We start from the raw sequence: 15,123 nt of genomic DNA, 5'->3' as shown, positions 1-15,123 counted from the left end.
GCAACTTCTAATAATCAGCTACTAAAAATATTTGTTTATATTTATATGGCTCTTAAATGTTATTCTTAAAGTTGTGTCTTTCAATGTAAGTCAGTGGTTTTAAATTCTGAATTGAAGTTTGTTCCAAATTCCAGGGTGAAAATTATGCAGAAGTATGGATATATAAGGAACAGCCCAGATCAACTAATATCCATCACATAATTTCAGGAGCATGTAACGAAACCCCAAGTCTTTCTAAATGGCTCCTTCCACCTCTGAAAGTTAAGCCACTTCCTGCTCCCAGACCCACTTCCTGTCAGGCAGGACTGCAGACAAAAAGCGGACAAACCAGTCCTGTTTGTAGTCATTATAACCAGAGAAAATCAAAACCCCAGAGCTAGAAAGGAACTTTTTCTGAGCAGCCCCATTAAAAAGAAGGTCAGTTCCCTCTACTTGAAAACTGGGCTGGGAACATTTCGTGCTGAGCCCTTGCCACTATTCAACGGGCTCAGGCACGCCTTCTGGAAAGAGGGAACTGAGGCAGGAAGAAACAGCTTTCCAGACCTCTGACAGATGGAAGGGCCATCGCTCTCACCCGGTTCCATCTATCTGTGCTGAGAGGCATACTGGGGGGCATCCTCCTATCAGCTGAGGGTATTTAAATCATATTCCTCATACCTACTAGCTGTGCATTTTAAAGAACCTTTTTTGTGAAAGTCTGTAAGTAGGAACCAACTTTACACTAGGAATGACATACACTCTATGTGTAGATTTAATATGGGCACGAACTGGCTACCAAGCTTTGACACCTGACCTAGGAGAGGGGAAGAAACGATCAAAGAATGTCACATTCCACAAAAGAAACCATTTCTTTCCAGAAACATAGATGTGGTCTACACCCTTCTTTTCTCCCCACTCCAAGGTCACTTTCTCTTTAGCTAATAGTCTTGTGAAGTCTTGATTCTATAACATGTGATTTCAGTTTTGCTAGATGTGTCATACATACTTCAGCACCAATTTAGTTCACTGAAAAGGGGGGTTAATTATATCCACAAACTTAGGATCCCATAAAAGACAAAAGGGACAGGGCCAAGATGGCTATCACCTGCTGCAAAGATTTTTAATTCTAGACTCATAAAATACAGGAAATTAAAGGCCTATAGATTAGACTTCACTACCCACCTGGAATGTACTGTTTTCTTTGTAAAGTTAGAAGTCTCTGAAGGGTTTTTCCTTTCTAAGCTGGTGGGGGGGAAAGCCTATCAAAGAATGGAAATGTCCAAGCACTAAGATAAATCGTACCTTAAATCTTGTGCCATTTCTTTGACAAATCTTTGTCCTGGTTAAGAACACATGTGCAGTAGGGGTGCCTGAGCCAGCGCAACTTGACCTCGGGGTTGTGTGTTCGAGCTCCACGTTGGGTGTAGAGATTTAAAAATAAAAAATCTTAAGAAAAAAAGATCACACGTGTAGTAATATTTTGTGTTACTTAACATTTCTCCTGTAATGATGGCTTTTGCCATCTTGGAAAATAGAGAGCAGGGCCCTAACAGCTTTAAAAACAAAAAATCCAGACTAAATCAGTAAGCTTACAAAATTCACTTACAGAAGCAAACGTCAATAAAAGTTACTTTAAACCGCCCAGGTTTCTGAAATTATACTAAGTTAAAAAAACAAACTCTCCTCAATTTATACTTGATTGAGATCCAGGATGTCAGGTCCAGGACGGATTGCAACTAGGCACATAATTAGTGGGAATGAGGGCGGGGGGGGAGGGGAGAGACGACTTGGCAACCCCCAACCCCCAGCTCAGGTCTGCAGTGCTTGCGTTCCCCCCACCACGGAAGGCAAGCCAGCCTCCAAAGGGCTGCACAAAACCCCGCCCCGGAATGCCCCACACTTTGTTACGCTCACTTCCAATTTTCAGCTCCGCAAAAGCTGCCCGTGAGGCGATGACCTATTTCCAGTCGGAGCACGGGGGCACGCACAATCCCCCCCCCCCCCCCGCCAAGATCCTGGGAATACAGAGTAACAGTAGAACTAGCTGGGACAAACAGTCCTGTGTGGTTTCCAATCAACTGCAATTGTGACTGGAGGTCCCCTTGAATAAAATATGTATGTGGGAGGCGAGACAGTCCAATCTGGGGTTAAACCAGGCACTCACCTGATCACACCACCAAAGCTCTCCCACGAAACCAAGTGTACTCAGGGATCCTGGATCGTGGAGAGCGGTCAGCAGCAATTGGGAGGGTTCTCAGGCTCCCGCAGGGACTCCACATCCCAGGGCAGACCTTCCCTTCCCACTTGCCCTCCCACCACACTCAAGCGTTTGGCCATTGGAAAAATGACAGCATCTTTCCCTTTCACCCCTATAATGTGCTTTTAAAAAACAAACTTTACTTTGCAGAATTTGGAACATTCACAAAAGTAGAGAGGACACCGCCCACCCCTCCTGTACTTTCACCTAGTCGGACGCCATTAACTTCCTAACATTTATATATATGTTTGTGTGTAGCTGGCATATTTTAGGCTGCCATAGGATCACTTCAACTGCAAAAACTTCAGTATGTAGCCCTAAAGAACTGAGTACCTACATGTGTGTTATACACCCACCGTATCACTATCATTTTAATATTTTAAAATTCAGTCAATATTCAATTATCCCCCATTGTCTCAAAAAAATCTTTTTACAGTTTTTACAATTGTTCAAATTGTGTCATGCCCTCTGCAGCCTTGTCATCACACTGTATTTCCAAACTGCCCTGTTTGGCCAGTTTCTTAACAAACATCAAGTTTTCCCCACCCTCTCTCCCCATCTAAGTCCCACTTCAGAGTCTCACCCAAATAGCAATGTATTATGTAAGCAGGTACTTGAACAACAAGAAGCAACATCCGTAACTATTTAACCAAGGCAATTAAACACCTCAACAAAAATACTATAATATACATAATGCATTTTCATAAATAAGAGGTGATTCCAATATAGTATTTATGTTCTAAGCTTTTACCAAGTGATTTGTGGTTCAATTTTCTCTTTAAAAACATAATGAATACGGCCAGATCTCCTTTTTTTTTTTAAAGATTTTATTTATTTATTTGACAGAGACACAGTGAGAGAGGGAACACAAGCCGGGGGAGAGGGAGAAGCAGGCTTCCCGCCGAGCAGGGAGCCCGACGCAGGCCTCCATCCCAGGACCCTGGGATCATGACCCGAGCCGAAGCTTAACGACTGAGCCACCCAGGCGCCCGGCCAGATCTCCTTCTAAGATGTATTTTACAAGAAATCTATACATGTAGTAATGGTGCAATAGCCAAAATATTATTCAAAAAAATTAATTTCCTTGAGCCTCAATGCCTGAGAAATGATAGAAGAATCTACATGGGTATGGCAAACGATGACTTGCTGATCATCAAACCTATTTGAAAACAAGTTCTTAGAGAAATATCTTGGCTCACTGTCCAGTACAAGAGTGATTTACCAAACAACAACAAAACAGACAAAAGCAAACCACTCTCTGCCCAGTGGTTTTAACTCTTCGCCCAACAAAGAGTGAGAGAATAAAAAGTACCTCTACCTCTTGGCAAAGCCCGGATGAAAACGAACAGCAGTGCTGCTATTACTCCCGGACTTTATGTTAGGGATTTGTTCACCAGTGTACTCCTAGGAGCTAAGAACCTGGCACACAGTTAGGGACTCTATTTGTTAATGAACAAATGAGTGTTAGAGAGGGATGGGGGTCATGTTCCATGCGGTAGCAAAAGGACAAAAAGCAAGGTAAATTCTATTGCATTATTAGGCTATGTCAGAAAAAAGAATGCCCATCATGAGACAAAAGCTTTTAATCAGATTAGAATTTAGTAGTGACAAGTAGAGTCCCTCTTCATGTACTCTGTCCTCCGTGGTGACAGAGAAGAGTCCGTGCTGGGCACAGGGCCAGGAGCTGCCGGTGCTGGGCTGTCCTGCCTGGCCTCGGCAGAACCTCTGTGGTGGATCCCCTGGACAGTGTTCCACAGCTGAGGGGGCAAGCACAGGGAGCTTGAGAAGCTCGCCCCAGAATACCCTTTAAGAGGCAGGCATGTTTACGTACCAATAAAGCAGTAATTTAATAAAACCAGTAAAGCAAGAACTGAAAGTTTGTTCTTGAAGCCGGTAATGGTGTTTTTCTTTTTTTTTTTTAACCACGGTGCATCTCGCTCTGTGGCCAGGAAAGAACAAAACGAAACAAAAAAACCTCACAAAACAAACCTAAGTATCTAAAATTGTTATAGGTAGAACTAAGTTCTATGAAGTAAAATAAAGCAGGGTAAAGGGTGGACAGTGAAGGGGGTTCTATTTTAGATGGAGTGGTCTAAATTAGGGATTAAATTATAAAACCATCTACAGTCAGAAATTCATACACAGACTATAGGTCAAAAGTTAATTTCAAATTGTCAGTGATAAAAAACTCATTTATATAACCTTCTCCTTTCAACTCAAATATCAGATACAAATTGCTTTCTTTTACCATGCGCCAGAAATCTGTCATCATACAATGGCTTAGCAAGCGTGACACAAGATACTACCACTTTCTCTACAGAACAAAGACCTGCCCGAGCACCAGCCTTGCTTAAAATATTACCTCAACACCAGCCGTGCGCCTGCTCTAGGTCATGGCAGCTTTCCCGGTACCTGTTCAGGCTCACGGCCCGTGCTGCACCTAATGTTAGCTAACAGATTATTTGCTCTTTGATTAGAAATTTTTAAAAATTGGAACAGCTGATGTGGATCTGGCTTGGAAATATTATTAGCTTAGTCATAAAATATATATAAGGATAACCTATTTAACAATAATTATTTCAGGGGCGCCTGGGTGGCTCAGTCAGTTAAGCAGCTGCCTTCAGCTCAGGTCATGATCCCGGGGTCCTGGGATCGAGCCCCACGTCCAGCTCCCTGCTCAGAGGAGAGCCTGCTTCTCCCTCTGCCTGCCGCTCTGCTTACTTGTGCTCTCCCTCTCTCTGTCAAATAAATAAATAAAATCTTTAAAAAAACAAAAAAAAACCAGTAATTATTTTATACTAAAGCAGGGATTGGCAAAAATTTTCTGTGAAGGGCCAGATAAATATTTTAGGCTTTGGGGGCCATTTTGGTGTCTGTTGCATATTATTGTTCGTTTTAAACAACCCCTTAAAAATGTAAAAACCATTCCTAGCTGGCAGCGCCTACAAAAACCAGTCACAGCCAGATTTGGCCATGGCCTATTACCATCGCAAAGTAAAAACAATTACTGCCAATAATATCTGATGACAATTTTTTTTTTTTTAAGATTTTATTTATTTATTTGACAGAGAGATAGCGAGAGCAGGAACACAAGCGGGGGAGTGGGAGAGGGAGAAGCAGGCTTCCTGCCAAGCAGGGAGCCCGATGCGGGGCTCGATCCCAGGACTCTGGGATCATGACCTGAGCCGAAGGCAGACGCTTAACGACTGAGCCACCCAGGCGCCCCTGATGACAATTTTTTGATATAGACAGTCTAAACTGACTTTCAGGCAAAAATAGAAAAAACAGGAGGTGCAAAGTGTCTTCAAAGTTAACAGAAAGGTAAGCAAAATCTGCTACACTTGCTATTACAGTTTGATCCTCAGGTGGTATCTATTCCTTCCTGTTATCTATCAATAAAAGTTGGGTCAAGGTCAGGAAATTTTCATTTTGCTTTTAAGGTTTGTTTTTTCAAATGCATTACATTAAAAAGATTATTATGTTAATACAGTCTTCCATGTTCTTTGAACCAGTATTACCATTTATCTGTTAGGTACTAAGAAGAGCCTAGAGAATCAACTCTGACTCACAATCCAAGGAAAATAGAACCGACCACTGAATGCTGTTGCCTTAAATAACCTTCTGCTCTTGTGCACTGGTGAGCTCCTATGCACCCCTCAACACGTACTGAAGCATCTCACTGGCTGCGACTTCTTCCCTAGCTCCCCAGAGCACACTTAAGTCTTCTTCCCTATGTACCTCTATTAGCATACTTACTATACTGCATTGTAATTCTTTGCTTACATATCTGACTCCGGTATTAGACTGAGAATCCCTTGATGGCAACAATCTATCTTATTTTTATAGTTCCAGCACCTGGAATGTAATGGCATAAAACAGGGCTTCAACTAATAAGGAAAGAACGCCTATGACTTCCCAGGGAATTCTGACAACTAGAATACATAGAGGATGAGAAAGAGAGAGAGGTAACAGTGGTGTTCCCTTTCACTAAATAACCCGAACATTTCACATTGCTGTTTTTCTTAGAAAGGCCTAGTGACAAACTTTGCCTGGTTAACAGCAACTTGGAAACTAAAACCCTTAGTTTTAGCTACATGTCACACCGAAATGTTTGTAAAGCAAGTTTCCAGGAAAAAGATGTACACAAGACATACACAAAGCAGATAGCATCTGGAGATAAATTATTTGGATTTCATAGACACAAGCTTTGTCTGTTTATTTTATGTAGAATTCTTTTCACTTAAAAACTTTACTCCCATTTTACAAATGACAAAATTGAGATTCTTAGAAGCTAGATGACTTGCCAAAGTACAGGTTAAATACTAAATTATGAAACTATTCTTTACATGGCTTTGCATTTTTATTTGGGAAAATTATATACATTAACTATATATTAAGCATTTTTAGTCAAAAGTCTCTTAACCACATTATAGATTTTCTTCCCTAAAACAAAACAAAACAACACAACACAACTAGGGGGGCACCTGGATGGCTCAGTCAGAAGAGCGCGTGACTCCTGATCTCAGGGTCCTGAGTTCGAGCCCCAGGAGTAGAGGTTACTAAATAAACTACTTATCAAAGTCCGGAATAAGAGCTTTATTCTTGGGGCACCGGGGTGGCTCAGCTGGTTAAGCGTTTGCCTTCAGCTCAGGTCATGGTCCCCCCCCCCCCGGCTCAGTGGGGGATCTGCTTCTCCCTCTCCCTTTCCTCCTGCTCATGCTTTTCTCTCTCAACGAAATAAAATCTTTAAAAAAAAATTCTTTATGTCACAAGCATGAATAAGTCTCTTCAATAGTAGCAACCACACACTTAGTGCTTAAATTAAAAACTGGAGGTGGGGCGCCTGGGTGGTTCTTGGTTTTGGCTCAAATTGTAATCTCAGGGTTGTGAGACTGAGCCCCAGTTTGGGCTCCACACTGGGCATGGAGCCTACTTTAAAAAAACAAAATGAAAAAAACAACAACAAAAAGCAAAACAAAAAAACTAACTGGCGTAGCTGGGGGCTCCCAAGTGTAGTTACCACGGAAATCAAATAAAATATAAAGGAATAACTCAAAATGCATTCACTGATTTTGAAAGCAGACTGTGAATTTTACTGCTTCAGATTAGAGGTGAAATGTCTGAATACTCTAAGAAAGCAGGCATATATTCAGTCATCCTAAGAATCTTCAAATTGTCAAAGATACCCGGAAGTTTAAGTAAAAAAAGAAAAATAATTACAATTCAGTAAGAATAGTAATATTGTTTTCCTTTCCCAAATTGTAAGTATTCCTAAATTAAAATTTTTGTTACAAATCACATTACTACTTAGGACAGTAACTAACAAGAGAGGCCAGTGTGGAAGGCCAGGAGAGAAACAGAGGAACCAGGAATGGGATCTCTTTCTTCCCTGCTATTTAATGGAAAATGGCCGCCTCTTTTTCCCCTTTAAAAACAAAGAGCCAAAATTTGAGAGAGCCCACTGGTCACTGCCAAATTAAGCTCTGCAACTGGACTCCTGCAGAGAGAAGTTCAAATCAGAGAGATTCAATTAGACATCTTAGCTCCTTGTCTTTCTGGAGTTTATACCCATCCAGCTATCTTCTTTATCCCCACCTCAGCCACATTCCAAATGCCAATGATGGCATTTAAGCTGGAACTTTTAAGAAGGCGGCTGTATATCCACTCCCAAGCCTGCAGGAACATTCGCCTGAATGGATGCTCTGGAATCACACTGGGTTTTGCTGCCCCCTAAACACACCATGGGCTCTGGTCTCTGCTCACACACAACCACCAGGATCAGCCCCATCAGGAGGGCCTCACTGCATTGTTGGGGTTCTGAGGGAAAGAATATATAAACTGCTCCTTTCTTATTTTTTTTATTTTTTAAAGATTTTATTTATTTATTTGACAGACACAGCGAGAGAGGGAACACAAGCAGGGGGAGTGGGAGAGGGAGAAGCACGCTTCCCGCCGAGCAGGGAGCCCGATGCGGGGCTCGATCCCAGGACCCTGGGATCATGACCTGAGCCGAAGGCAGACGCTTAACGACTGAGCCACCCAGGCGCCCCAAACTGCTCCTTTCTTATGAAATCAGCAGTTCCCAAAGTCTGGGGGCACTTAAGAACCAACTGGGGAGCTTACTGAAAGCACGAGGTGCCCAGTCTTACCTGGCCCTGGAGATGGGGATTCAGTAGTACTGTGAGAGACCCAGGAATCTAGGTCTCCAGATAATTACGTATGCCAATGTTTGAGAACACAGCACTAAATTAATCCTAACTTTTAACTTTGTGTGTGTGTAGTGTACACACACACTCAGAAGAAACCTAAGAAGCTGTTGGATTACTTTTCGTTTATGTGGATTTAAAAAATACTGTAGTTTAAGAAAAATACTGGTATTTATATATATTTTAGGAAGTAGCAGTTATAATAATGAAAGAAGGCAAGGACCCCTTTCATCCATGACAGTCACAAACTTGTCAGCACAAACCAAACTCTCAACCCTCCCTCCCACACCTGGTCCTTTTCCAGGTTCCTTATCTCAGTGAATGGCACTACCATCCATCCAGTTATGCAAGCGAGGAGCCAGAAGTCAGCCTTACATTGCCCTCTGCCCCCACACACCCAATCCATCACCAAGTCCTATCAAAGAGCTCCCCAGCGCCTGGGTGGCTCAGTTGGTTAAGCGACTGCCTTCGGCTCAGGTCATGATCCTGGAGTCCCGGGATCGAGTCCCACATCGGGCTCCCTGCTCAGCAGGGAGTCTGCTTCTCCCTCTCCCGCTCCCCCGTCTTGTGCTCTCTCTCAAATAAATAAATAAATAATCTTAAAAAAAAAAAAAAAAAAAAGGAGCTCCCAAACACATCTACTTCTCTCCATTTGCATCACACTGCCTTGGTCCATGCTATTACCACCTATCACCTAGGCTATTCCAATAGTCTACGCCTGCGCCTCCTCCCTCCTACTGATTCTCATGTTGCAGCTGCAGTGACCATTCAAAAGCCAAATCTGATCAGGTCACTTCCTTCCAATCAAAACCCTTCAGTGCTTCCCCCTGAGCTAAGTCCTGAAAATGCCCTCTTAGGGCCTACTTGGCTCTGCACAGCTGGCCTCTGATTTTTCTCTCTAGCCATACTCGTCCTTATCAGGAACCCTGAACTCTTCCTACCCTCTTCCACCACAGGACCTTTGCACAAGTTGTTCCCTGTGGCTGGTATGCTCCTTGCCTCCCTCCTTCACCTAGGGAAGGTCTCTTCATTCCTTGTGTTGCTCTGACAGTCATCGCCTCCTGGGGGTGCCTTCCTGTCCTTCCTGATTAACACTCCCCCCAACAACCACCACCCCACACATACCATTATATACACTCAAGTTATTCTAGGATTACTGTCTGTCCCCCTCACCAGACTGTAAATCCATGATGACAAGGAGTATTTCTGTGTCTGCTCATCTTGGTAGCCTCAACATCTAGCAGAGTAACACACAGATGCCTGCTGAACTAATGGATGAATGTACAAATAGACTCATTGTGCCTTACATAGAGAATGTGATGATGACAAATGACTAATCCTAGCCAGCACTTCTCACCACCACATGGGAAAATCTTAGCTATCTAATTCACCATCTGCCCATGGTAAAGGAGGAGGGATACACAGAAAACACATCCCATGAGTCCTCCTCAATTGATTGGGTGGGGGGTTTGGAAAATGTATCAGTATATTCAGTAAATCCTGGGCCTGTTAAAATATTTAATGGACATTGTCTCATGTAACATTATGAATTAGGTACCGCCAACAGCCCCATTTTATTGACAAGAAACCTGCAACAAGAAGCTAAAAAACAAGGACTTATTCCACACTGGATATATACCCAAGAGAAAAAAAATTAGTGGAAAAGGCTATATATTCCCAGAGAGGCAAGGTAATCTCAGAAATTATCTTAAAATTTTGGCACAGGGCAGAATTTTGAACATGCTTTCACAGTTTTCCAACTGAAGGGAAAATCTGCTTTTATATTAGCAACTTCCACATCAAAACTTTAGAAATGAACAGCTGCGGCATCTGCCAGTGCCCCGTAAGGCAGTTCAGCACTAAACTCAGAAAAGATTTGAGAGAACTTGGCCTTGCATCATTCCTAAGCTTGACTGCTGTGGTTTTCCTTCCTACCACCCTATGCCTCCTTCCTATCGCAATGAAGAAAGCAAGTGTGGTGGTAAGGAGGAAGGGGGACCACAGGTCACCCTTGGCTGAACCAGAGGCACAAGGACTGCTTCCTGAGCCAGCTCCGTGGACAAACCTCCACACCTTTCTCCCGATGAGAAGGACCCACAAGACCAAACAATCAGCTGAACAGAGGGTGTGCTGTCTTCTGGACCTCAAACCATCCTCCTTGGGAGTCTACAAGTCAGACATGAGTAGAGCCCCAAAGCAGTTGTGGGAAAAGCAAAACCAGACACACCCTTGGAGTGCCCAGGCTGATCAAATCCTACCCACAGCCCTCAAGCAAGACTCAGCTGAAGGGTAACTTCTCAATAGTCCACCCATTTCCCCATCAGATGGTTTTCCTTCTAATTGTGTTCACTTGACCTAAGCCTCTTTTCCTCTTTGGTGGCACTCAGAGTGTTCCAGCTTCTATTTTAGCATTTGCACATGTCCTGGCTTGGGTTCCAGACTGTAAGCCCCCCAAAGACAATCTTGGTCTCCCCCATCTGTGCCTTGCACACACAGCTTGCAGGACAGATGCTTGCTGAATGAACGAACACTCACTCTAACAAGTGGTGATCTGAGAAGCAGTATTAAGAGAAAAAGCAGCAAATATTTCATTCATACTGTTTCATAAATAAAGTCCACTGACAGAGTTTAGATATCAAAGATATTTTTTTTTTAATTTTATTTATTTATTCATGAGAGACAGAGAGAGAGAGAGAGAGGCAGAGGGAGAAGCAGGCTCCCAAGGAGTAGGGAGCCTGATGCGGGACTCGATCCCAGGACCCTGAGATCATCACCTGAGCCGAAGGCAGACGCTTAACCATCTGAGCCACCCAGGCGCCCTCAATCAAGAATACTTTGCCCGCTGAATTCAAGGGATCAGGTAGAAGCCCAAAACCGCAACTATTCAATGTATGTATCTTTATACATACCACTAGAATATACCTGCCATACGACATTAAGAGGGAGCCTTAAAAAGTGAGGAAATTCTAACACATTCTGTAACATGGATGAACCTTGAGGACATTATACTAAGTGAATTGAGCCAGTCTCAAAAGGACACAAACTGTGTGATTCACTTATATGAGGGACCTAGAGTAGTCAAAGTCGTAGAGACGGGAAGTATAAGGGTGGATCCCAGGGGCTGGGGAGTTAGTGTTTAATGGGTAGAGAGTTTCAGTTTCAAAAGATGAAAAAGTTGTAGAGATGGGTGGTGGTGGTGGCGGTGAATGTACTTAATGCCACTGAACTGCACACTTCAAAATGGTTATGATAGTAAATTATGTTAATGTATGTTTTACTACAACAAAAATAAATTACAGTTCATTTCGAGAAATGAGAAAGAAAAGCAATGATGGAAACTGGTTTACTGCCTTTTTTCAGGGTGGTATCTTAAAAGCTGAACTCTGCTTCCTTTCCTTTAGTGAAAGAAAGAAAACCATACCTACAGTAATGTCCTGACTGCCGCTCTGCAAAAGGCTGCATAGGGCTGTGTGTCCTGAGTGAGTGGCTGCCATTTACACCAGGTTTATTATCACAGGCATTGTAAATGCCTGGGTGCCATGTGCAAGTTTCAAACGAAAAGAAGAATTTTGTGTAGGAAAAAAATTTTCTCATCACAAATGATCATCTTAATTATGTAATTTAGGCAAAAACTCTATTGGCTGCTCAATCTGACAGCATATTAACAGAGAAATATATTTAACCTAACAGTAAAGACTTGATTAATCAAGACCTCCTTTTAGAGAATCTACGATTTACTGGTAGCAAATCAGCATCGACTACAGAACCAACTTGCTTGAAAAACTACAATTCCGTATGTCTTTTATTGCAATTTTTAATGAATCCAGGTATCTTCTCCATCATGATTCAGAACAATTAAAAAATGTGAAATCCTCTCCCCAACATCGAGTCACAGTTCACCCATGTCAAAGCAGGTAAATATATACAACTTTCCAAGAAACGCTGGTCACAAAGAACCTGCCTTGTTCCCACCACTTAAACGAAAGCGTATCCCCCAGGCCCGGCCAGCAATCGAACCCTGAGAGCAACATAATCAGAGGCAAGGGACAAAGGTGCAGGCCCTTGAGTCAGCTGGTATTTATGATGCGGACCAGGAGCGCACGACCGGAGAGCAGGGCAGCCTTCCTTCATCTGCAATTCAAGTCCACAACTCGGCCTCGCTCAGAGATAGGAATCCTGCTGCCACCAGCAAATTCCCGGGTTCACAGAGCACAGCTTCACAGGCCTGGCGTAAACCGGGCTGGAAAGGAGCTGCCCGCCAGAAAGCCCGAGCCTCCTAAGCTCGAGGCCCTTGAAAGCATCGAAGAAGATTTGGGGGCGCATTTGGTTCCGACCCATGGAAGGACTCAGAGTTGATGGGCGTCGTCGGAAGCCACCTGACTCTCCGGTCATTTAGACAACTTTTCTTATTAAGAAACTTCCAAGTTGCGGGCGCCTGGGTGGCTCAGTTGGTTAAAAGACTGCCTTCGGCTCAGGTCATGATCCTGGAGTCCCGGGATCGAGTCCCGCATCGGGCTCCCTGCTCGGCAGGGAGTCTGCTTCTCCCTCTGACCCTCCCCCCTCTCATGTGCTCTCTCTCATTCTCTCTCTCAAATAAATGAATAAAATCTTTAAAAAAAAAAAAAAAAAAAAGAAACTTCCAAGTTGCATTAGAAGACACTTTTCAAGCAGACAGAACTTTTCTTCTACAAACGACCACAAACTACTGGGGCGGGGACGGGGACGCTCACGAACAAAAAGACCGCAGATCGAAAAGCAGCTCAGTCGTCGTTTTCTTCAGGAGTCCCACAAAAGGACCAACCAATGACCAAGAAGGGGGCCGATTCCCTCCCTCCTGCCCCCTCGCCGTCGACAGAAGAACCCCGTCCCACCCAGAAGCGCCCCAACACGTCGCCCAGGTACCGCCGCTGGAAAAAAACGCGTGAAGCATCCCCACCCGCCCCGACACCGGGCTACTTACTGGTTTCGGCATCTTCGGTTCCTGACGGGTTTTCCTCAGTCCCCTGGAAACACGACTCTGCCGCAGCAGCTGAGACCGCTCTCCGGACCTGGAGGCACAGGAAAGCCCTTCAGAGCGCACAGCAGCCCGCCGCCTCCTGCCGCCGCCTCCCGCCGCCGCGCCCGACACTCGGCGCCCGCCCCGCGCGCCGCTGCTTAAGAACCGGCCGGGCGGGCGCCGGCTGAGTCACCGCCCAACCTGCAATTACGGCGGGCCGGGCGGGCCCTGCGGGGGAGGGGGCCGGGCCGCGCGGGGGAGGGGGCCCGCGCGGGAGACGTGGGCGGGGGGGAGGGGACCCGGCGGGGTAGGCGCGGGGCCCGGCTCGGGGACGCGGAAGCGGGCGGGGCGGTACGCCGAGGTGCTCCTCGGACTTCCAGGAAGCCAGCCGGGAGCCCAGCAGACACCAAGTTTCACTTTGTGAAGCAACCGTTTGCCCCAGGGCTGAAACCGCAACCGTCAAGCCTTTGAGAAACGCTTTTAAAAAATGGTCCCCGCCCCGGAGGGGCCAGAGGGCCACGGGCCGAGCGAGGCGGGAGGGGCGCGGGCAGGACGCGCGCCAGCGCAGCCCGGGCTCCGCGGGCACTTGGGGAGGGGCACCCCAGGGGGCAGAGTCGAAAGAGGAAGGTCTGGAACAGTAGGGGCGGCCACACCGGTAGGTTCAGCGTCACCTGCCGCTGATTTGGGCCGAAAGAGAGAACCAAGCGCCAAGGGCCGGACGGGGACCCCCACCAGCCCGGGACCCGGGGACCCCGAATCTGGCCGACGGCGGGGCGAGCCCGGCTCTTCCCGGGGACCACCGGCTCGGAGCTCGCGCGCAGACCTCCTCCCCCACCCCCCCGCCGGGCCGGCCCAGCCACACCTGTCGTCGAATCCCGGCCGCTGTCCCCCCTCGGGGCGCGAACCCCTCGACCCGGGCCCTCCGCCCCCCGACCCCGGCCGAGCGCCCGGCTCACCCGCGGCGCCTGCAAAGGACCGCTGCGCTCCCGGCTGTCGGTGAGTCCGTGCAGTGGGCCCGCGGCCCGCGCTCCCGAGAGTCCTCGGCGGGGCGGGGTCCCGGGGCCGCGCCCCTGACCGCCCCGCCCGCCGGACCTGCGAGGTGCTCCCGGCGCGCAAGATGGCTGCGACTGCTGCCCGCGTCCTGGGGCGCCCCCCGCCACGCCACGCCCACCCCGCAGGGCGCCCCCCGCCCGCCCAGCCCCACTCTACCCTACCCCACCCGGCCGGGCGTCCGCCGAGGGCCGCGGAGACCCGGGTGGGCGCGTCTCCCGCCGCCTCTCCTTGTTGCAAAGACCTTTCCCTCTTCGCCGCCTGTCCCCTTGCCCTTGCGGAGAACTTTGCCGAATTTGGTTCAACTGCTGATAGCAGATGTAAGGTGTGAGATCGTTTGCTCCACAGTGGACCGAGGGAAATAAAAAAAGTGTAAATAAACCTGGAGGAGCCGGAGGCCACAGTGCCCCGGGTGCTGGGCCATTTGAAGGTGGGGCTGCCCCGGTGGTCAGGTCATTTCGTAGTCCTTGCGCCACGACGAGGCCGGGTTCCCAGAACCCCGGGCGCACGTGGTCAGAGCCCCTGCCTTCGGTCAGAGCCCCTGCCTTCGGATTCGGCTGAGGGGACACAAGCAAAGAAGATGCTCCACGGTGGAACGCTCTGCTTAAAGGACACATTGTGGTCTCGTTTGAGTA

At 46.7% G+C, this 15,123-nt stretch overlaps 1 protein-coding gene across 1 annotated transcript in view; it reads right to left on the bottom strand.

Moving 5' to 3' along the window:
• EZR (ezrin) overlaps window positions 1-14,504 on the bottom strand; it is a 52,560-nt gene extending 38,056 nt beyond the window's left edge. The window contains exons 1-2 of the mRNA XM_032407548.1: window positions 14,395-14,504; window positions 13,403-13,490 (exon numbers count right to left, since the gene is read on the bottom strand). Of these exons, the coding sequence (XP_032263439.1) occupies window positions 13,403-13,414 (12 nt within the window). The 5' untranslated portion in view covers window positions 13,415-13,490; window positions 14,395-14,504. The remainder of the gene's footprint in view (window positions 1-13,402; window positions 13,491-14,394) is intronic.
• Between the last annotated feature and the right edge of the window lie 619 nt (window positions 14,505-15,123).

Source organism: Phoca vitulina, unplaced genomic scaffold, assembly GCF_004348235.1.
Source record: "Phoca vitulina isolate PV1807 unplaced genomic scaffold, GSC_HSeal_1.0 scaffold9, whole genome shotgun sequence".
NCBI classification, from domain to species: Eukaryota; Metazoa; Chordata; class Mammalia; order Carnivora; family Phocidae; genus Phoca; species Phoca vitulina.
The sequence above is the reverse complement of the archived record's forward strand: the minus strand, read 5'-3'. Positions and strand labels throughout refer to the sequence as shown.